The 22,538-nt window shown below is 37.9% G+C and overlaps 1 protein-coding gene across 1 annotated transcript in view; it reads left to right on the top strand.

Moving 5' to 3' along the window:
* Positions 1-910: 910 nt before the first annotated feature.
* The window catches only part of Asb3 (ankyrin repeat and SOCS box containing 3), a gene marked incomplete at its 5' end in the record, with an annotated part of 37,034 nt that continues 15,406 nt past the window's right edge, over positions 911-22,538 (top strand). The window contains 6 exons of the mRNA XM_021211544.1: positions 911-1,049; positions 1,575-1,710; positions 4,194-4,371; positions 7,056-7,253; positions 14,852-15,112; positions 19,379-19,509. Of these exons, the coding sequence (XP_021067203.1) occupies positions 911-1,049; positions 1,575-1,710; positions 4,194-4,371; positions 7,056-7,253; positions 14,852-15,112; positions 19,379-19,509 (1,043 nt within the window). The remainder of the gene's footprint in view (positions 1,050-1,574; positions 1,711-4,193; positions 4,372-7,055; positions 7,254-14,851; positions 15,113-19,378; positions 19,510-22,538) is intronic.

Below are 22,538 nucleotides of genomic sequence, written 5' to 3' on the forward strand. Positions count from 1 at the left end.
TCTCCAGTCCGCGCTCTCCCCNGCAGTGCACTGGAGCAAAGATGGCTCACCTTCTGGTTCAGGCCTGGAGACTGCTCCCGGGCAGACACCCCTCCTTCGGCGGGAAAAAGCACCGGATCATTAATTCTTATCTAGAGCAAGAAGAATTTTCTCTGATACAGGTTGACTAAGGCACTGATCTATGGAGTCAACTTATTGTTACATTCCTTTAGCAGGATGAATATTAGGCTTTTCCCTAGACCTGTACTTATCTAGTCTCAGATTCTTGGTCACCTCAGCAGTGTCAGGTATGGCTTCCATCTCATGAAGTGGGATGTAATCCATTTAAAAAGTGGTTGATTACTTCAGTAACATTGTGTCACTATTGTACCAGTATATCTTTCAGGCAGGTTACTGTTGTAGGTAGCAGCAGGGTTTGTGGCTGAGTCATATTTTTTTCTCCTCTCTTTGTACAGAGTACCTTCTACTGTCATGAATACTAGTCAGTAGAGGTGAAGTTTGTAGTTGGGAACTAGCTATAAGGCCTTCACAATAATTATTCTTGTCTATTGTGATAAGATAATAATGATAGCAACCCTTTCTGTCCTTTATTGAAACTGCATTTCCAGATTAGTTCTTCTAGGATGTATACCTTGTTGCACACTCACCTGCATTGTTAAAAAACTAGAGCTACATTGTCACCTTTATCAGACAGAATAAATATTTGTTTCTTGCTCTTTTCTCACCAATCTCTTTTCATGTTTCATTTGGAAAAAAAAAATCACACATATGTAAGTGAAACTGGATTAAGATAATTGATAAATGTTTAGGAATAATCTTAGCATTATTATAATAATGTGCATTACAAGATATGTAAAATGATGAGAACATCATGAAAATGTCCAGCTTTACAAACATCTTTTGGTGACAGTAATTTCTCTGACTATTGTATTGCAGCTGTTGAAAGTGGACGGATAGATGTATTGAAGTTGTTGCTTCAACATGGAGCAAATGTCAAAGGATCCCATTCTATGTGTGGATGGAATTCCTTGCACCAGGCTTCTTTCCAGGTAGACTCTGAATTTATTATTTCATTTCTGTGTAAATTGTATTTCTTACCCTTTCCTATACAGTTTTTTGCTTTTTGTTTTATCTGATTTATAATGGCAAGTGCAGTATAGAAAAGGCAGGCTAAATGCTAATGATTATTCTAAATAAGTCAGCTGTTATAATGGCTGGAGCATCTTTGGATTATAGGGATTATATAAATAACTATCAGAATATGTGGGATACAAACTGACAAGGTGAAATTGTATGTTTTATTGTAAGTCTATGTTTAGAAAACATGATAGCCCCTACTGCTTGAGTTAGCAAACTGATTTTGCAGTACTAATGATTATAATTGCTAAAAGCCAGTATTTGTTTACATTTAATAGGTTGTATAGAATTATAGAGTAATTTGATGTCATATCTTTTTCATCTAAAGTAACAGGACATTACATTTTTTGAAGTTTTTCTTTACTGAGAAAATAAGAAAAGTAAAACTCCATGAGAAAGAGTTTTTCCTCGCTTAAAAATGCATGTCTGTGCTTTAGGGAAGTGCTGAGGCTATGAAACTGCTTCTTAAGCAAGGAGCAGACAGAGAATGCCAAGATGACTTTGGAATCACACCTCTGTTTGTGGCTGCTCAATATGGGAAGCTAGAGAGCTTGAGCATGCTTATTTCATCTGGTAAGAATAACCTTTGTGGTATCATGGTTTTTAACTGTGTTCTTAGAGAAGAATGATTCTTGAATCAGGTGATGAAATTTATATAAGTAGCAACTAAAAGTGTACTGATGGCAGTATGTTCCCAGGTAAAAGTTTCTGTGTTACTATGGTTACAGATGTAGCAGTTGCCAAAAAGATTGTGTGACTATGTCTTTTTTTTTTTTAATAACATTGTCTGACCTGAAGGGTTCAGCAAAGAATGGCTTTTAAAGTCTTAGTGTGTGTGCTCTGACAGAGCTAGGAAACCAGGGATCATTAGAGGGAAACACGTACCAACAGATTTGCTGAGTGGTTTACATAGTGGATTTCAAGACAGCCAGGACTTCATAGAGAGTCTCAAAAAACAAAAACAAAGAAAAAATCCTAAAACCAAAGCCAAAAACAAACAAACTAACTAACTAACTGACCTAACAACCAAACAACAAAAAGCCAAACCAAACCAAACCAAAATCCCCCAAATCTCTACATATTTAAGTCCAGGTAGAAAGTGAAAAAGAATAAACCTTCATGATGTTCAAGAAGGTGTCTCAGAAATTATGAGATTGTACTTTAAAGATGAGGATTCTCAAATAACTTCCTAAAATTATTCTTTTTATGTTAAGACATTCACTGTATGTGCTGGCACAATCTGGGCATAGTGCTTCCTGTATTTCTTTTTTTAAATTTTTTTCTTCTCTAAACTTTTAAAATATCATTATTTAGGGGGTATGAAGGTCTGTTTCTAATGTAATCATGTAAAATGACTTTACCTTCAGTGCCTTACTTTTTAAATGTTTCAGTTGTAGTCTTAGAGCAACTGGTTCCTTATTATTTCTGATACTTTGAAGTTGTCAATCAAACTAGAAGTTTGACTTTTTTTTTTTTAAAGCAGGTCCTACTGTTAACTTCGGCTTCTCAATGATTGTAGTTTTCTCTCTGAAGCTGACAGCAAGATGAGGCACCCAAATCAAGAAGATTCTAGTTGCCTAGCATTTTGGCAATTCAGGAAGGTTCTATACAGTCTTTAATTTACCTTGTGTAGCTTGTTCAAGGTGTACTGAGTAAAAGATAGTCAATCTTCCCAATTTTTGATGGTGTTTTTTCTAATGAGATATATTTGAGAAATTTAAAAATTGACACAATCATGTGATAGTATGAGACCTAACATATCTAATAATGTTATTTGCTGGTGAGGTGATTAGGGAAATATGCTAATTTTTTTTTAACAATTTCAAAAGTTTCTCAACAATTAAGTCCATTTTCAGCCCTTTTAAATCTTTTTGTTTGATTTTGTTTGTGGAAATAGGATCTCAGTATGTAGTTTTGGCAATCCTGGAACTCACTATGTTGGCCAGGCTGATCTCAAACTTACAGAGAACTGCTTTACTCTGCCTGGCTACCTTTTAAAATTGTATATAGTAGTATTAAAATTAAAGTTTTTATTTTAAAACCATTCAGCTCCATTAAAAAATATCATTCCTATTTATTGTTGCCTTTACTATGCAATACTCATGACAGAAGATGTATAATTGTAATATGGTTTTTAATAGTAGATCCCATCTATATCAGTCATTTATTGGTAATGTTTTCCTCTTAAATCTTAGTCTAAAATTAGTTAGTGACATCAATAAAGTCATAAGTCCCAATAATGCATCAATAAAACACATAAGTCTCATAACATATACTTTCTTGGGAATTATCATCAATGATTTTCCATTGTATTTCTTCCATTTTTTTTAAACAGGTTAGCCTCAAACTTGTGATATTTCTTTTCCAAGGGTTGGAATTATAGGTCACTACATCCTTTCCTACTAAAATATACTTTGGGGCTTGAGAGGTGTCTCAGTGGCTAAGAGTTCTTGCAGAAAGATGGAGTTCAGATCTAGCACCCATGTTAGATAGGCTCACTACTTATGGACTCCAGCTCTAAGGGAATCTGATGCCTCCTTCACAGATACTAGAATTCATGTGCACAAATATGTGTGCACATCCACACATAACTCATAAATACATATAAAATAAATCTTTAAAAAATATTTGTACTTGGAACCCACAGTGCTTATTTGGCCAGGGAAAGGAAGAAAGGAATAAGTAGGAGTTTTTTTTTTTTTTTTTTCAAGACAGGGTTTCTCTGTGTAGCCCTGGCTATCCTGGAACTCACTCTATAGACCAGGCTGGCATCGAACTCGGAAATCCACCTACCTCTGTCTCTGCCTCCCAAGTGCTGGGATTAAAGTGAATTCTAAACTATCCTTTACATTCTTACTAATGCAGAACAAAAACTATTAAAATGATTTTCAACAGGTTAGTAAAATAAGTATATTTTTCAATAGCATCCAGTAAGGGTGAAAGCGTTTGTACTATGCAAACATTTTATGGCAGCTTGAATTTATGTTTTCATCTTTCTTTCTTCTTTTTAAAAATATCTATGTCCATTATTGGTTAAGTATTTTGTTTTGTGTTAGGTGCAAATGTCAATTGCCAAGCCTTGGATAAAGCTACCCCATTGTTTATTGCTGCACAAGAGGGTCATGCAAAATGTGTGGAGCTTTTGCTGTCCAGTGGGGCAGATCCTGATCTTTATTGTAATGAAGACAATTGGCAATTACCTATTCATGCTGCTGCACAAATGGGCCATACAGAGTAAGTGCTCAAAATGGAATAAAATTAGTCTTGGAATTAAAAGCTAATAAGGAATAGATATGAGTCAGACTCTTTACCTCCAGGTAAAATGCTTGGTCATTCCTTTCTGAAACCAGTTTTTGGGATGCTTAAATTTACTCCTCATCTTCCCCATACTTTTTTTTTCTCTGCTCCTCTATATCTTTCATTTTCCCACTCTGAGGAAGAATGACTATTTGTAGATGGTATAGATATGGAGCAAAGGGATTTCTTTAACTGATGGCTGTTCTTTCCCTTTCTTGCTAGTTTTATTTCAAACACCTTTAACTAGCAATCTGATGGCCTTATTCACGAATTTGCATTATCTCCGTGTTTGCAAAAGGAGTATGTGATCTTTTTGGAATGAAGTCTTCCTTTTGTGTGAGTTAAGTCCTCTACCTTATCTTAAACCCTTTGACTAAGCTTTTTACCTAATCTCATGTCTAGTCTGGTATTTTTTCATGCTTCTGTTACTCTTTCTTTGCTAGAAGTCCCTAGGAAATTATTAGTATATTCTGGGGAAAGTATTGGTGAGTAGGGGAATTTTAGAGTTAGTAACCTGGTTATATCAATAAGAATAAGGTTCCCTCTCATAAATCAGTATGGACAGATTTCAAAATCATGTTTGCAATCTTTAGAGTCATAATTCTACAAAGGTGCTTCCAATACATACCATTAATGTTTAATTAAAAATAATAAAATTATCGTTATGTTTAGACAGTAGGTAAACAAAGTCTACAAACTAACTAGTTTGTCACTAGGTAGCATATGTTCTCAAAGGTCTTTGTAAGCATGTTTGCCTTGTGGCAGTATACTTTTCTAGCCCATCTTTAAAATTCAGACATGTTTATTTAAAAGTTGTCAAACAGATTCTTAGTTTTAATAAAATACTTGTTTTCAATATTTGGTATTTCCTCTAAATGCTTTTTTTAAAGATATTTTCTTTATTTACATTTCAAATGCTATCCATAAAGTTCCCTATACCAACCCACCCCCACCCCTGCTCTCCTACCCACTGATTCCCAATTCTTGGCCCTGGTATTCCCCTGTACAGGGGCATATGTAGTTTGCAAGATCAAGGGGCCTCTCTTCCCAATGATGGCTGACTAGACCATCTTCTGCTTCGTATGCAGATAGAGACACGAGCTCTGGGGGTACTGGTTAGTTCATATTGCTCTAAATGCTTTTTAAAATTTATTATTCTTTGAGACTTTTATCCCATGTTTTGAACACTTTCACCCTTTTCTAACCTTTTCCTAGTTTATACCCCCTTATCACTTAATTTGTGTCCTTTACAAAAAATTTAAGTCCATTTCTTCTAATTGTTGATAAACTTATTTAGAAAAAAAAATCTTTAAACAGTTGTACTCAGTTTTAAATTAATAACCAAAACTCTCATAGGAATTTGGTCTTATGTTCAATTTTGAGAATTCTGTTGCACTGATTTCATCTGTAGCCTACTTCAAAGGTAATCCATCTATGATTTCAGTTCTTCAGTGTTATTTTAGGTCTATTTTATGGAAGGAAAATCAGCCGAGAGAAACAGTCCTAGAAAGGAGGGGAATTTTCTGGCTGCTTAGTCCTTATAGTTTTGTCTTCAGAGCTGAATAGTCTTCTGTGCAGCTTATTGTTAAGATAAGGTTACAGACAATGTAAGAACTACATTTTAGCCATCTGTCTAGCAGTTGCTTCTTTGTAAATGTACTTCAGATATTAATGATTATATTTTTTCTGAGATTGTAATATTTTACTGTTATAGTTTCTTGTGATTAAATTGTAATTTCTCATTTCATGTCACTTGCCATATTTAAAAATTCTTACGAATGGGAAACCAATCTGATTAATATTTAAGAAAGAAATACTTCATTTTATTTTCTGTTATTATTTGTTTGTATGTGAAACAGAGCCTTGCTGAGTAGCCCTGGCTTCTGGGATTTGTTATTCAGCTGTGGTAGGCCTTGAAGTCATGACTATTCTGCTTCAGTCTCTGCCTGCTAACTTATAGGGATGTGTCACCACATCTGTCCATTATACAATCCCCAGTGCTGGGAATTGAACCCAGGTCCTCCAGCATAATATACAAACTCTCTACCTCTGGGCAATATCCCTAGCCCCTCATTTTCTCAACTAGTTTATATTTAGGGTACTAAAAATTTAAAGAATTTATTAGGTCCTAAAATACCAAACATAAAATTGGCATAGGTCATGTGGTAAGGCAAATAACAGCTAATGAGGAAAACAGGTATACTTACTATATTAATCAATTCTTTTTCAGGTCTATTTAACTTTGCACTAAGCAATAGTCCGGGTAATATTTTGTAGTAGCTATGAAGCATGTAGACATTTACTGGAGTTAGAAAGTTTAGGAAAAGGCCGGGCGTGGTTGCGCACGCCTTTAATCCCAGCACTCGGGAGGCAGAGGCAGGTGGATTTCTGAGTTCGAGGCCAGCCTGATCTACCAAGTGAGTTTCAGGATAGCCAGGGCTATACAGAAAAACCCTGTCTCGAAAAAAAACAAAACAAAAAAAAAAAAGAAAGAAAGAAAGTTTAGGAAAGACAAAAATGTCTTTAAATTGTCCAGTCAGTGGATGATTCTTAAAATATGTATGGAAAAGATGTTGCATGCACCTAGACTATTAAATATTCTTCCATTTGTGTATTTGAAGGACCTTGGACTTGTTAATACCACTTACTAACCGGGCTTGTGACACTGGACCAGACAAAGTTAGCCCTGTTTACTCTGCAGTGTTTGGAGGACGGGAAGAGTGCCTGGAAATGTTACTGCAGAATGGCTATAGCCCAGATGCACAAATGTGCTTGGTATTTGGATTCAGTTCCCCTCTGTGCATGGCTTTCCAAAAGGAGTATGTACATTTGTTACATTTTACTTGTTTTTAATTCCCAAGCAACTTTTCTTCATAGTGGAAACTTGGTATCTCTGTTATTATTAAGTTGCTAACTTAGACAGGTCTGCTGCAGTATCTGGTGTTCAGTTTAGCAGAAGTGAGGTTGATAATACCAGATGGTTTATCTTTTCCTTTTGAACCTGGATTATACTTTTAGTTTAATAGTTTTAGGGAATACTTTAAATGTATTAGTGTAAATGCAAGCCTACTCTGATGTCTTTAAAATGATTCAAGAATCAGAAATGAAACTTCATCAAGTAAGGTACTGACTGCTTCGGGTTATTTACCTTTAACTTACCCTTCCTCCCGTTTTTAAGTTTAAAAGCCTTAGAATAAATTGTGGTTTTCAGATATTATTACATTTAACATATTTGATATGTAGCATTTCCTAATATAGTTCTTAATAATTATACTTTAAAATATTAAAAAGTCAAATATTAATTTTCATACTCTGCATGAAATCGGCTTTGGTTTGTTTAAAGGGATGGCTCAAACTGATTTAGTTTACTTTTTTACACTCCATATTTTATTCCCACTTCCCCGTCCACCCTCCGACTGTTCCACATCCCATATCTCCTCCCCACCCCCTGACTACACGTGGATGTCCCTACTGCACCCACACCCCACCTGACCTCTAAACTCCCTGAGGCCCCCAGTCTCTTGAGGGTTAGGTGCATCATCTCTGATTGAACACAGACCCTCCCGGCAGTCCTCTACTATATGTGTGTTGTGGGCCTCATATCAGCTAGTGTATGCTGCTTGTTTGGTGGTCCAATGTTTGAAAGATCTCGGGGGTCCAGATTTATTGAGACTGTTGGTCCTCCTACAGGGTTGCTCTTCTCAGCTACTTTCAGCCTTCTCTAATTCAAAAAGAGGGGTCAGCTGCTTCTGTCCATTGGTTGGGTGCAAATATCTGCATCTGACTCTTTCAGCTGCATGTTGGGTCTTCCAGAGTGAGGTCATGCTAAGTCACTTTTTGTGAGCGCTCATGCTGAGTGAGGTAACTCAGACCCAAAATGACATGCATGGTATGTACTCACTAATAAGTGGATATTAGCCAAGAATACCCAAGATACAGTCCACAGAACTCCAAAAGGTCAACAAGCTGAAGTGCCCAAGTGAATTCACCTCAGTCCCACATGGGAGAGAGAAGAAAGCAATCACAAGTGGGAAGGAAAGGAGAGACCTGGGAGGAAAAGTGGACAGGGGTGGGGGAAGATGGGAACTTGATATGGTATTGGGTGTGAGAACAGGACTGAAGCCATGAGGGCTAACAGAAAGAATGGAAACAGGCAACCTCAGGAGGTGGGAGGTTGGGGGGACCCTCTAAAATGTACCAGAGACCTGGGAGGTGAAGACCTGGGAAGGACATTAGATAAAATACCAGACAGTAGGGAGAGGGAACATATAGAGCCCACCTAATCTCATTTTAATGAGATTTTTATTATATTTAGGTATACACCTTGAATCCCTAATATTGCCAATACTTTTCACATGAATGGGTGTTGTATTTTTGTCGAAGGCTTTTTCCACATCTAATGAGTTAGTGGATCATGTGTTTTTTTTCTTTGAGTTTGTTTATATAATGGATTACAAGGATGGATTTCCATATATTGAACCATCCCAGCATCCCTGGGATGAAACCTACTTGATCACATGTGATGATCTTCTGGATGTGTTCTTGGATTCGGTTTGCAAGGATTTTATTGTGTATTTTTGCATCAATATTCATAAGGGAAAGTGGTCTGTAGTTCTCTTTCTTTGTTGGGTCTTTTTTGTGGTTTAGGTATCAGTGTAACTGTGGCTTCATAGAATTAGTGTTCTTTCTGTTTCTATTTTGTGGAATAGTTTGAGGAGTATTGATATTAGATTCTCTTTGAATGTCTGATAGAATTTGGCACCAAAACCATCTGGCCATGGGCTTTTTTGGGGGGGGGGGAGACTTAATGATTGCATGTATTTCAATCATGGGTTGTAGGGCTGTTTAGATGGTTTATCTGATCCTGATTTAACTTTAGTACCTGGTATTTGTCTAGAAATTCATCCATTTCATCCAAGTTTTCTAGTTATGTTGAGTATAAACTTTTGTAGTAGGATCTGATTATCTTTTGAATTTCCTCATTTTCTGTTGTTCTGTTGTTCCCTTTTCATTCTTGATTTTGTTAATTTGGATACTGTCTCTGTGCCCTCTAGATAGTGTGGCTATGGGTTTATCTATCTTGTTGGTTTTCTAAAAGAACCAGCTACAAATTTTGTTGATTCTTTGTATAGTTCTTTTGTTTCTACTTGGTTGATTTCAGCCCTGAGTTTATTTCCTGCCTTCTACTCCTCTTGGGTGTATTTACTTCTTTTTATTCTAGAGATTCAGATGAATTGCTAAGCTGCTAGTGTATGCTCTCACCAATTTCTTTTTGGAGGCACTCAGAGCTATGAATTTTCCTCTTAGCACTGCTTTCATTGTGTCCCATAAGTTTGTGTATGTTGTGCCTTCATTTTCATTGAATTCTAAAAAGTCTTTAATTTCTCTCTTTATTTCTTCCCTGACCAAATTATCATTCAGTAGATAGTTGTTCAGTTTTGATGTGTATGTGGGCTTTCTGTCATGTTTGTTGCTATTGAAGACCAGCTTTAATTTGTGGTGGCCCAATAGAATACATGGGATTAATTCAATGTTCTTCTATCTGTTGAGGTTTGTTTTGTGTCCAAGTATATGGTCAATTTTGGAGAAGGTACCATGAGGTGCTGAGAAGAATGTATACTCTTTTGTTTTAGGGTGAAATGTTCTGTAGATATCTGTTAAATTCATTTGGTTCATTACTTTTAGTTTCACTGTGTCTCTATTTAGTATCTGTTTCTTTTAGTTTCTGTTATAGTTTCATTGGTGAGAGTGGGGTATTGAAATCTCCTACTATTATTGTATGAGGTTCAGTGTTTGTTTTGAGCTTTAGTAGTGTTTCCTTTACAAATATGGGTGCCCTTGCATTTCAGTCATTGGCTTCCAGAATTGAGAGTTCATCCTGAAGGATTTTTCCTTTGATGAATATGCAGTGTCCTTCCTCATCTTTTTTGATAACTTTTGGTTGAAAGTCTATTTTGTTGGATATTAGGATGGCTACTTCAGCTTGTTTCTTGGAGCCATTTGCTTGGAAACATTTTTTTTCCATCCTTTTACTGTGAGGTAATGTCTGTCTTTGACTCTGAGGTATGTTTCCTGTATGCATAAAAATGTTGGCTCCTGTTTATGTATCCAGTCTGTTAGCCTAAGTCTTTTTCTTGGGGAATTGAGTTCATTGATGTTTAGAAAGATTAGGGACCAATGATCATTGCTTCCTGTTATTTTTGTTGTTAATGTTGGAATTACATTTGTGTCTTTCTCTTCTTTTAGGTTTGTTGTTAAAAGATTAATTTCTTGCTTTTTCTTGAGTGTTGTTTCCCTCCTTGTGTTGGAGGACTTTTCTATTATCCTCTGTAGGGCTGGATTTGTGGAAAGATATTATTTGAATTTGGTTTTGTCTTGGAAAACTTTGGTTTCTCCATCTATGGTAATTGCGATTTTTCCTGGGTATAACAGCCTGGACTTTCATCTTTGTTCTGTTAGGGTCTGTATGATATCTGTACAGGATCTTCTGCCTTCCAGAGTCTCTTTTGAGAAATCTGGTGTAATTCTGATAGGTCTGCCTTTATATGTTACTTGACCTTTTCCCCTTACTGCTTTCAATATACTTTCTTTGTTCTGTGCATTTGATGTTTTAATTATTATGTGACAAGAGGAATTTCTTTTCTGGTCTCATCTGTTTAGTGTTCTGTGGGATTCTTGTATGTTTGTGGCCATTTCTTTCTTTACATTAGGGAAGTTTTCTTCAATAATTTTGTTGAAGATGTTTACAGCTCTTTGAGTTGGGAATCTTCACCTATTATTCTCAGGTTGGGTCTTTTGATTGTGTCCTGGATTTCTTGAATGTTTTGAGGTAGGAGCTTTTTGCTTTTTGTATTTCCCTTGACTGTCAACTCTATGTCTTCTATTGTATCTTCTGCTTCTGGGATTCTCTCTTCTGTCTCTTGTATTCTGTTGGTGATGCTTGCATCTGTGACTCCTGTTCTCTTTCCTAGGTTTTCCATCTCTAGGCCCGTCTCCTTTTGAGTTTTCTTTAATGGTTCTATTTCCATTTTTATATCCTGGACGGTTTCATTCAACTCCTTCACCTTTGATAGTGTACTTCTGTACTTCTTTTAAGGGACTTACATGTTTCCTCTTGAAGGGCTTCTACTTGTTTACTTGTGTTCTCCTGTATTTCTTTAAGAGAGTTATTTAGGTCCTTCTTACAGCCCTCTGTCATCTTCATGAAATGAGAGTTTAGATCTGAATCTTGCTTTGTAGGTGTGTTGTGGTATCCAGGACTTGCTGTGGTGGGAGAACTGGGTTCTGAAGCTGCCAAGTCAAATTGGTTTCTGTTGCTTATGTTCTTATGCTTGTCTCTTGCCATCTGGTTATCTCTGGTTTTATCACCTCCCTGTCTCTGACTGGAGCCTGTCCTTCCTGTGAGCCTGGGAATTTGAGCTGTGGTGTCGAGCTACCACTGTTGTGTGTGCTGTGTGGTATCAGGTATCATTTTGGGGGCACAGGTGGGAGCTGGAAGGTGCCATGGTATCCATCTGGGAGAGAATCTGCTTTCTTGGGTCACAGGGATCCTGGCATTCTTAAACTCTGGGCCGAGTTTAAGAAGCTCCATGTGTCTGAATTCCTGGTGCAGGGGAGATGCGTTGCAGGTCGAACTGCATTGGGGGTGTATGCTGTGAGGGATTGGGTTTAGAGCAGGGTCTCTGTTCCAGTCTGGCACATTGGGAGCTGGGAGGGGTCCTGGACTCCTGTGACTTTTTCAAATGGGACTTACACCTTCTTTTTTTTTTTTCCATTTAACTAAGTGTACTGGCAGGTTTTGTGTGTCAACTTGACACAGGCTGGAGTTATCACAGAGAAAGGGGCTTCAGTTGGGGAAGTGCCTCATGAGATCCAGCTGTAAGGCATTTCCTCAATTAGTGATCAAGTGGGAGGGCCCCTTGTGGGTGGTGCCATCTCTGGGCTGGTAGTCTTCAGTTCTATAAGAAAGCAAGCTGAGCAAGCCAGTGGAAGCAAGCCAGTAAAGAACATCCCTCCATGGCCTCTGCATCAGCTCTTGCTTTCTGATCTGCTTGAGTTCCAATTCCGACTTCCTTTAGTAATGAAAAGCAATGTGGAAATGTAAGCTGAATAAACCCTTTTTTCCTCAGTTTGCTTCTTGGTCATGATGTTTGTGCAGGAATAGAAACCCTGACTAAGACAAATTGGTACCAGCATAGTGGGGTATTCCTGTGACAGCATGACCATGTTTTGGGGAGGACTGTGGAAAGACTTTGGAACTTTGGGGTAGAAGATCCATTCAGTATCAAGGGCTCTGTCAGATGTTGTGTAGGAGCTTGGAAGATAATGCTGAGAACAATGCGGAAGATGGAGGCCTGGCTTGTGAAATTTCATAGGGAAGATTAATGATTCTTTACAGGGCCATTGCTTTTGATTAAGATTTTGTGGTTCTGGTTAGCTGGGGCTGAAGAGTCAGCTGTGACTAACAAGATACCAGAACTACTAAAGTGAAAACTTTGCATTACTGGGACTATTGATGTTGGTTAGCTGGAGCTAAGAAATTAGCTGTGATTAAGAAGAGACCAGCATCATTGAGGTAAAATCTTCTGAGAAGTGTTTGAGAGCACAGAGGCTTTGTTCCAGAGATAACCAAGGTTTTACTTCATGCTGCAGCAGGACTTGGTAATGTGTAAGAGTCACCCAGGGGGTACTGGTTTTGAAGGCATGAAGGAGTCATGAAGAGTGGCTGAGGCTTGGCACTGTGAGAGTCAATGGAAGGACATTGGTGAAGGTGTATTTGATGGCCCAGAACTGAAGGGGGTCATGCAGTGTTTTGGAGATGCCAGGACCAAGAGATGACCACCAAGAACAGCAGCAGCAGTGGAATACAGGCAGCTGGAGCCTAGAAGACAAGGTGCATGGCTGGAGAAGTGACCCAAGCCCTTGGAGGAGCCCAGAAGATCGTGTATTGGATCCCAGACATTGGATGGTTGGAGATTGATTTTTTTTTTGCTTTTGATTATGACTGTGCCCTGATATTTTTTCCTCTTGAAGGAAGAAAGTATTTTAGTGGAGCCTACAGTTAAGAGACTGAATTTTAAAAGATATTGGACATTTTAAAGGGATTGAACTTTAATATACAAGACTGTGGGACTTTTAGAATTATTTAGATCTTGGGGATGAATAAGAAAGTAAGGATTGAGGCTTAATAGTGATGTGTTTTGTGTCAAGTTGACAAGGGGTCAGTTGTACTGGCTGGTTTTGTGTGTCAACTTGACACAGGCCAGAGTTATCACAGAGAAAGGAGCTTCAGTTGGGGAAGTGCCTCCATGAGATCCAGCTGTAAGGCATTTCCTCAATTAGTGATCAAGGGTGGGGGACCTTGTGGGTGATACAATCTCTGGGCTAGTAGTCTTGGGTTCTATAAGAAAGCAAGCTGAGCAAGCCAGTGGAAGCAAGCCAGTAAAGAANATCCCTCCATGGCCTCTGCATCAGCTCTTGCTTTCTGACCTGCTTGAGTTCCAGTTCCGACTTCCTTTAGTGATGAACAGCAATGTGGAAATGTAAGCTGAATAAACCCTTTTTTCCCCAGTTTGCTTCTTTGTCATGATGTTTGTGCAGGAATAGAAACCCTTACTAAGATACTATCGGTATTTGATGATCTGTTTTTAAGCAATTAATGTAATAGGCTAAAATGGTAAATGTTTATTTCACAGAAGTACTTAAAATTTAAGATTAACTTTATAACACAGAGTTTTTTATTTTATTTTATTTTTTTAATTTATTTATTGTTTTCTTTATTTACATTTCAAATGCTATCCCGAAAGTTCCCTATACCCCACCCCCGCCCCTGTTCCCCTACCCACCCACTCCCACTACTTGGCCCTGGCCTTCCCCTGTATAACACAGAGTTTTAAGTTAAAATTTGTTCATTAGAAAAACTTTCATGTATGGTAAGTGTGATATCTGTACCTATCTACCTACCTACCTAACTATCTACATATTTGCTGAATATAAAAGAGTGGAAATTGGCTATGGATACATAACACGGAGGATTGTAGAATGAATCAATATTCAGGGACTTGCCATGTTCTTCATTAGCTTTTTTAAAAAATATAGCAGAAATTATTAATTGTAGAAAACATTATAGCTTGAAAAAATGTTTCTGTGTGAAAGACATTTTAAAAATCTTTGCATTGAAAGCACAAACAATCCAGAGTGATTGATTCATAAATGATAAAGTTTTCTTTATCATTACTCTATCTAAACTTATTGCATGTAAAAGCCATTGGTTATGCCAAGTGCCATTTTCATTTCCAGTTGTTACTACTATTAAAAATTTGTTAAAAGTATTTGTTGTAATGCAGTCTAACTTTTAAACTTCTTTTTCTTTTTTTCTTTCTCTTTATTTCTTCTTTATTTTTATTTTTTGGTGAAGCTGTGAGTTTACTGGAATTGTGAATATTCTTTTGAAGTATGGAGCCAAGTTAAATGAACTTCATTTGGCATACTGCCTCAAGTATGAGAAGTTTTCAATGTTTTGCTGTTTTTTGAAGAAAGGTTCCCTGATGGTACCTTGGAATCATACATCTGAATTTGTAAGTTATGCAGTTAAAGCACAAACAAAATACAAGGCATGGTTGCCACATCTCCTGCTTGCTGGATTTGACCCATTGATTCTGCTGTGCAGCAGTTCTTGGTAAGAAATCCTTCTAATGAGCCCTTCCCATTGGTGATGACATCAGTTCTTGAGATGTCTAGTCTAGGATGTGTGTGTGTGTGTGTGTGTGTGTGTAGTAACCACCATATCTGCATTGTGTGAGAGTATTGACCATTGTAGCTGTGCTAGTTTGAAAGAGTTGGGGGCTGAAAACAGTGAAGAGGATACTAAAGCACAGAGTTCTATAAGAAGTGTCTGCATGCAAGTGATTAGGAAACATGTAACTTTCAGGGTTTCTGTGTATATAGCTTACTTAGTTCTGGTTGTTTATCATGTCAACCCTTTATAAAAGATTATATGAATGTTGAGTCAGGATTCTGTGGTGACAAGATTGTTTCTATGCACTTCCAGATTTAGCAAAAGTTAGATAGGTACCTGTAGTATGGTATGTGAACAACAGGTTTGATTAGTCAAATGAAAAAATAGAACCAAAGTCTCCAGTCTAAGAGAGAATGTGTTACTTTAAAGACTCTTAGTGAAATATGTTAGCCTTGCAACAGTCAGTTTCAGGAATTGAACTGAGGTCATCACGCTCAGCAGCAAGCATTTTTACATGCTGAGCATCTCTGAGCAACATCTCCCTACCTCTTAAAGTTGACTTTTATTTCTGTGGACTCTACTTTCCTTCCACTTTCCTAATAACATACTGAATCCCTGATTGTATTCTCTCAAGAGATGATTTAAAAATGTATAGCTGCCTATCAAATGCTCAGTTTCCACTCTCTATTCTTTTATATTAATTTGTGTAAAACTCTATTTTTAAGATAATTGAATGAAACAGGAAGATTACTGACACTTCAATGAGACATCTCTAATTTAGAAACTTGCATATGTTTGTCATAACAGTTCTGCCTCCCCATATGCATTCTATTGTGTATACTTTCAAGTGCCAGTTATATCTAGTAATTAGCACAATTATGTAAGGTGATGCTGATGTCTTAGTGAATTTCATGATTAGCTCTTCTCTGGGGCTAGCTAGCAAAAGATAACCTTTCACTGTCTAGAAGTCATCTCCTGATTGTGCTTCAAATTTGACTAAACACATCAAGTAGCTATAGACAGTTCGGACAGTCTGTTCTCCTTTATCCTGAACCCTAGTGAAGCCTATCTCCAGAGCATCCACTTTTTCTTCAGCTGTATTTTTAATCTTCTTCACCTGAAACCATGAACTGATTTTATTGCTTTTAACTTTTACATCCTGGAGTTTCCCAGATATCCTGTGTGGCACTCAAATCTATGTTCTTAATGAATTTGCTTTAACTTCATGTACCCATAGGAATGAAGTAGTTCTGTTATTTAAGGTCAGACACTTCCATCCATTGTGAAACTTGTGCCATCTTTTCTTGTACCTTCCTACTTCTAAATTTAGGAAAACTTATGAATAGAAAAAGGAATTAAATATCTCCAATTTTCCTTTATTCTCTAAAACCAATGGAAGAAAAATAGTTAAATTTTGACTGTTACCCTTTATTCTCTACCCAACTAAGTCAACTCTTGCTAAGGAGAGAGCAATATTGAACATAGCCCCAAAGTTCATAAAATATACTATTCTTCTAGTTCAGATGATTTTCTTACTCCATTTTTAAGTTGTTGAGATTTTTTTTGTGGTTAATACATCCTTGGTACATACTCCAAGATTTGTTGAAATAGGAAAGTGTTAAGAAACAAATAAACAATCTAATTATTTAGTTTAGCATTCTGAATTGATAATGCCAGTTTATATACTTCACTAAGGAGTCACTTTATATTAAGAGATAACTATGTCTTTCCCTCCCTTTTCTCAATATACTTTCTGAGGAACGAACAACTAAACTGCCCTTTCTGTTTCTTTCCTTTCTTCAGTTGTTCTCTTGGAATGTCTGCAGAAATTGAGCATAAAAAGAAATTGTTTTATACTAACTGAATGAGATAAAGAAATTAAAAAAAAAAAGACATAACTGTTCCTAAGGAGTTGAAGTTTTTATTATATATAGAAGAGAGAGCACAGACAAGGCATCTGGGTGATTCCAGAGTGAACATGACCTTCGTACTGAACAGAAACATGTGAGGAGGGGGGCGGGGGTGGAGAGGAAGAGAGGGGAGCCAGCGACCAAGATCCCAGGAGACCAAAAGACCAAGAGACTGGCATATGGCTAGGTTATGTATGGGAGAGAAGCTAGGGAAGAAGCCCAGCCCAGTTACTAGGAGAGTTTATGGTAGGTGGTGGGATCTGCCAACCAGGATGTCTCCTTAATGGGTACTGACAATGCTGAAAGAGGCTGATGGGCATGGGCAGTGTCTGTTAAGTAAACACCTTAGTCATTTGTCTGAGGTCTGACACCTAACAGTTATATAGCTGTTCTGTTTTGTTTTGTTTTGTTTTGTTTTGTTGTTTTTTCCAAAACAATGTGAGACTGTGTAGTTGAACTTGGATGAGTAATTTGCTAGGATTTTAAGTTTTCTTAAAGTTCTGACTGTATTTCATGTATATAATAATGCGAGATCTCCTAAAAAATACAATACTGGAGTTTTCATATTCTAGTAATATATTTATATACATTATATGCCTTTAAAATGTGTTTATTATATTTTATATATTTTTATAAATTCTGAAGAAATAGTTAGGTTACACATTATGTAAGAGAGCTAGGGGATTAAAGAATTTAGGCATTTTAACCATTTTTTAAATTTTTCACTAGATTCCATTTCTAACATTTGGGGAAGCCTCTTTTAGTTCGATTGATAGGGAATCCTGTGTTGTTTTGAAAAAAAGAGAGAGAGGAATATCTATTTTTCTTAACACTGAGTGCATTGTTAGATCACTCTTTATGGCTGAGTTTATAATGATGAAGGTTCTTAGAACAACTGCATAACATCTGAAATATTTGAGCTTTATCCTTTCTAGGTCATCCTGTGTCTATAGGGATAGCCAGACTACATTTGGCAAAACAGCCCAATTGTGAGAAGGTAATGGCAAGTTCAGCCAAGACACTGGTTCTTTTTCCAATGGAAAAAGAAAGTACCTGCTTTTCAGGAATGTAGAAATCCTCTTGAGACTCCTTGTATTACTGCACACAACATTATTCTGCTTCTAGGAGTCTAATGAAGTTGCCTTAGTTGCTGTGGTTTTTTCTTTCATCATTAAGTTCTTTAAAAATAAGAGTGTGGTATTTACTTATATGTATATGGTTAGTACTAGTGTAGGACCCCCTCGTGAGGAACTCTCTCCGGCCCTCAGGTCACAGGAGTCAGGGTGTCCCAGAGAAACAGAGAAGCCTTCTTGATGTAAACACACGAGGTACTTTAATGGCAGAGCTCTGGGTGGACTTGTATCTCACGCAGGAGACAGAGGAAGTTGACAACCAGGCCCAAAAGCTTGGGGTCTTTATAGGGTAAGGGTCTGAGGGTGGGGAGAATTGGCGTGGTTACATGTGATTGGTTCATTTAAACATAGCAAGGTGGTCAGCAGAATAGTACGTGCAGGTTTAGGGTAGCAGGAAGTTCCAAAGGGCCTGAGGCTTCTGGGGCGGGGGTGACCTTGCATCTGGGTAATTTACAACTTCAGGCACTTTAAGCTTTTTGTTTTGTTTTGTTTTTAATGAGCAGGGGAAGGCAGTTGAGTCAACCAAGATAACTCAGTTCCTGCATTCCTTTCTCTTATCTTGGTGGCTAATTGATTTTAGGTTCAAGGCAGCCTGGGCCTGCCTGGGTAATTTTTACCTTAAGTTTACATTAAAAGAACCCTTCATGTCTTACATTATTTGAACCTTAAATTCTCAGCCTCAGGCTTCTAAGCTCACAACAAAACAACTCATAAGTTACATGAATCCTAGGCCCTAAATTTCATTTCTTTTCATTTTAACTGAGGGCTTTTAAAGGAAAGACCATAAGAAAGGGGCGGGGAGGAGTTCACAAAGAAAGTTGAGTTTACAGCTTTTCTCCGGAGGACCTGTCCTTGGTAACATATGGCTCATTTATGGCATAGGGGTCATAAGCTATCTTTTGGTAAACATTCCTGGTCTCAAACATGGGAAGATGGGTGCCTGGCTGGGGCAACTGAGATAATTGCCTAGCTAGCTGTCAGGTGGAGGAACAGAAGACCCTCAGCTGCTCTAAGAGAACAAAGGCTCTTTACTAGCCACATTNCTAATGATCTGGGGAACAGGTTTTGGGGAAGTGTTAAAGTTGGAGCTCCACACTAGAAGCAAATATACAGACATACAGACATTTATTTTCTGATGGCCTGTTAATATGTTGTTGACACAGGGTTGATTCAGTCAGTGATGACATCCTTATCTTTACTTTGGAATTTTCTAATTGGAAGAGACTTCCTTCAGCTGTTGAAAAGATGCTCTCTGTTCGTGCAAACTCCTCTTGGGCTCTTCAACAACATATGGGTAAGAAGGCACAGCTTTAAACACACTGCTACTCTTTCTTCTCTTGCTTTTCTAGTTATGTTGGAATTTTTGTGGATTTTTCAGAGAACATAGTAAATTGTAGCCGCTGGCAGCCAGGGGTTACTGAGTTCCTGAAAGGAAAGATGGGGTTGGATGGAAAAGGCAGGGAGAGAAGTAACAAGCCAAGACAAAGTTCTCTGATCAAGGCCCAACTTTAATTTTAGGGTCTGATATTTAAAGGGGGCAACCCACCCCCCACAATGCCAGGATCTCCTGTTTGCTTTATCAGGATCTGTCAGGAAAACAAGCTCAGCAGGTAGCTAGCTTCTTGCAGGAAGCTGCAGATGTGGAAGACAAAAGACTTTAGCTAGGTCAGAAGACTCTACCCTAGGTGAGCTAGCAACTGTGACAAACAAGTTCTGAGCCAGCCTGCTCAAGGCGGGAGGGCACAGTAATTAGGCATAATATGGGTTTCCTCATATGTGGAAAACATGGGGGAAAGGGTAGTATTTTCCTCTGAATTATATCTGTTCATAAGTTTAGCCTACAGGTCTTAAAGAGAGCAGCAGTTGACTATTTTTACACAGTAAGAATCTTTTGCTCTTGTAAAGATATATAAGTAAAATACTTCATTTATATTCAAAAGAATATTAAACTTAATATTTCTTTAGAAATTTTTATAGATTCATGTTCTATCTGTAAAGTTATCATCTCTGAAAGGAACTATTAACTTATTTTATTTGTACCTGTGTCTACTGATTAACCTGTTTGTATACCCTGTGACTGGGTGAAAATTCTGTGAATTGATTCTATTGTTGGTGGTGGTCTTTCTTGTAGCCCAGGCTAGCCTAAAACTCTTGGTACTCCTGCCTTTACTTCTTGTGTGTTGAGGTGACAAGTATATGTTACCTGGTGATTGATATTTAAATGACTATTGTAAAGCAGATTTTTCAAACTTTACTATACTTATTAAAATTTTATTAGCCAAAAAATTAAAAAATACTTGTTTTTTTTTCATTTTTATTAGATATTTTCTTCATTTACATTTCAAATGCTATCCCCTTTCCTAGTTTCCTCTCTGAAAATCCCCTATACTCTCCACCTCCCCCTGCTCCCCAACCCACCCACTCCTACTTCCTGGCCCTGGCATTCCCCTATACTGGGTTATATGATCTTCAGAAGATCAAGGGCCTCTCCTCCCATTAATTGCCCACTAGGCCATCCTCTGCAACATATGCAGCTAGAGACATGAGCTCTGGAGGAACTGGTTAGTTCTTCCTCTAGGGTTGCAGAACCCTTCAGCTCCTTGGGAACTTTCTCTAGCTCCTTCATTGGGGCCCCTGTGCCCCTTCTAATGCATGACTGTAAGCATTCACTTCTGTGTTTGCCAGGCACTGGCATAGCCTCACAAGACACAGCTATATCAGGGTCCTTTCAGCAAAATCTTCCTGGCATATGCAATAGTGTCTGCGTTTGGTGGCTGATTACGGGATGGATCCCTGGGTAGAACAGTTTCTGAATGGTCCATCCTTTCCTCTCAGCTCCAAACTTTGTCTCTGTAACTTTGTCTCTGTGTCCATGGGTGTTTTGTTCTAAGAAGGAGCGAAGTGTCCACACTTTGGTCTTCGTTCTTGAGTTTCATGTGTTTTGCAAATTGTATCTTGGGTATTCTAAGTTTCTCGGCTAATATCCACTTATCAGTGAGTGCATATCATGTCAGTTCTTTTGTGACTGGGTTACCTCACTCAGGATGATACCCTCCAGATCTATCAGTTTGCCTAGGAATTTCATAAATTCATTGTTTTTAATAGCTGAGTAGTCAGCCAGGGCTACACAGAGAAACCCTGTCTCGGAAAAAAAAATAGCTGAGTAGTACTCCATTGTGTAAATGTACCACATTTTCTAGATCCATTCCTCTGTTGAGGGACATCTGGGTTCTTTCCAGCTTCTGGCTATTATAGACAAGACTGCTATGAGCATAGTGGAGCATGTGTTATTATTAGCAGTTGGAAGATCTTTTGGATATATGCCCAGGAGAGGTATTGCTGGATCCTCCCATAGTACTATGTTCAATTTTCTGAGGAACTGCCAGACTGATTTCCAGAGTGGTTGTACAAGCTTGCAATCCCAACAACAATGGAGGAGTGTTCCTCTTTCTCAACATCCTCGCCAGCATCTGCTGTCACCTGAATTTTTGATCTTAGCCATTCTGACTGGTGTGAAGTAGAATCTCAGGGTTGTTTTCATTTGCATTTCACTGGTGATTAAGGATGTTGAACATTTTTTCAGGTGTTTCTCAGCCATTCGATATTCCTCAGTTGAGAATTTTTTTGTTTAGCTTGGTGCCCCATTTTTTACTGGGGTTATTTGGTTTTCTGGAGTCCATCTTCTTGAGTTCTTTTATATATTGGATATTAGTCCCCTATCTGATTTAGGATTGGTAAAGATCCTTTCCCAATCTGTTAGTGGCCTTTTTTTCCTATTGACAGTGTCTCTTGCCTTGCAGAAGCTTTGCAATTTTATAGGTCCCATTTGTCAATTCTTGATCTTACAGCACAAGCCATTGCAGTTCTGTTCAGGAATTTTTCCCCTCTGCCCATATCTTCAAGGCTTTTCCCCACTTTCTCCTCTGTAAGTTTCAGTGTCTCTGGTTTTATGTGGAGTTCCTTGATCCACTTACACTTGACCTTAGTACAAGGAGATAAGAATGGATCAATTCTCAATTCTCATTCTTCTACATGATAACCGCCAGTTGTGCCAGCACCATTTGTTGAAAATGCTGTCATTTTTCCTCTGGATGGTTTTAGCTCCTTTGTCAAAGATCAAGTGACCATAGGTGTGTTGGTTCATTTCTGGGTCTTCAATTCTATTCCATTGGTCTACCTTTCTGTTGCTATACCAGTACCATGCAGTTTTTCTTTATCACAATTGCTCTGTAGTACAGCTTGAGATCAGGCATGGTGATCCCACCAGAGGTTCTTTTATCATTGAGAAGAATTTTTGCTATCGTAGGTTTTTTGTTATTCCAG

Source organism: Mus pahari, chromosome 14, assembly GCF_900095145.1.
Source record: "Mus pahari chromosome 14, PAHARI_EIJ_v1.1, whole genome shotgun sequence".
NCBI lineage: Eukaryota > Metazoa > Chordata > Mammalia > Rodentia > Muridae > Mus > Mus pahari.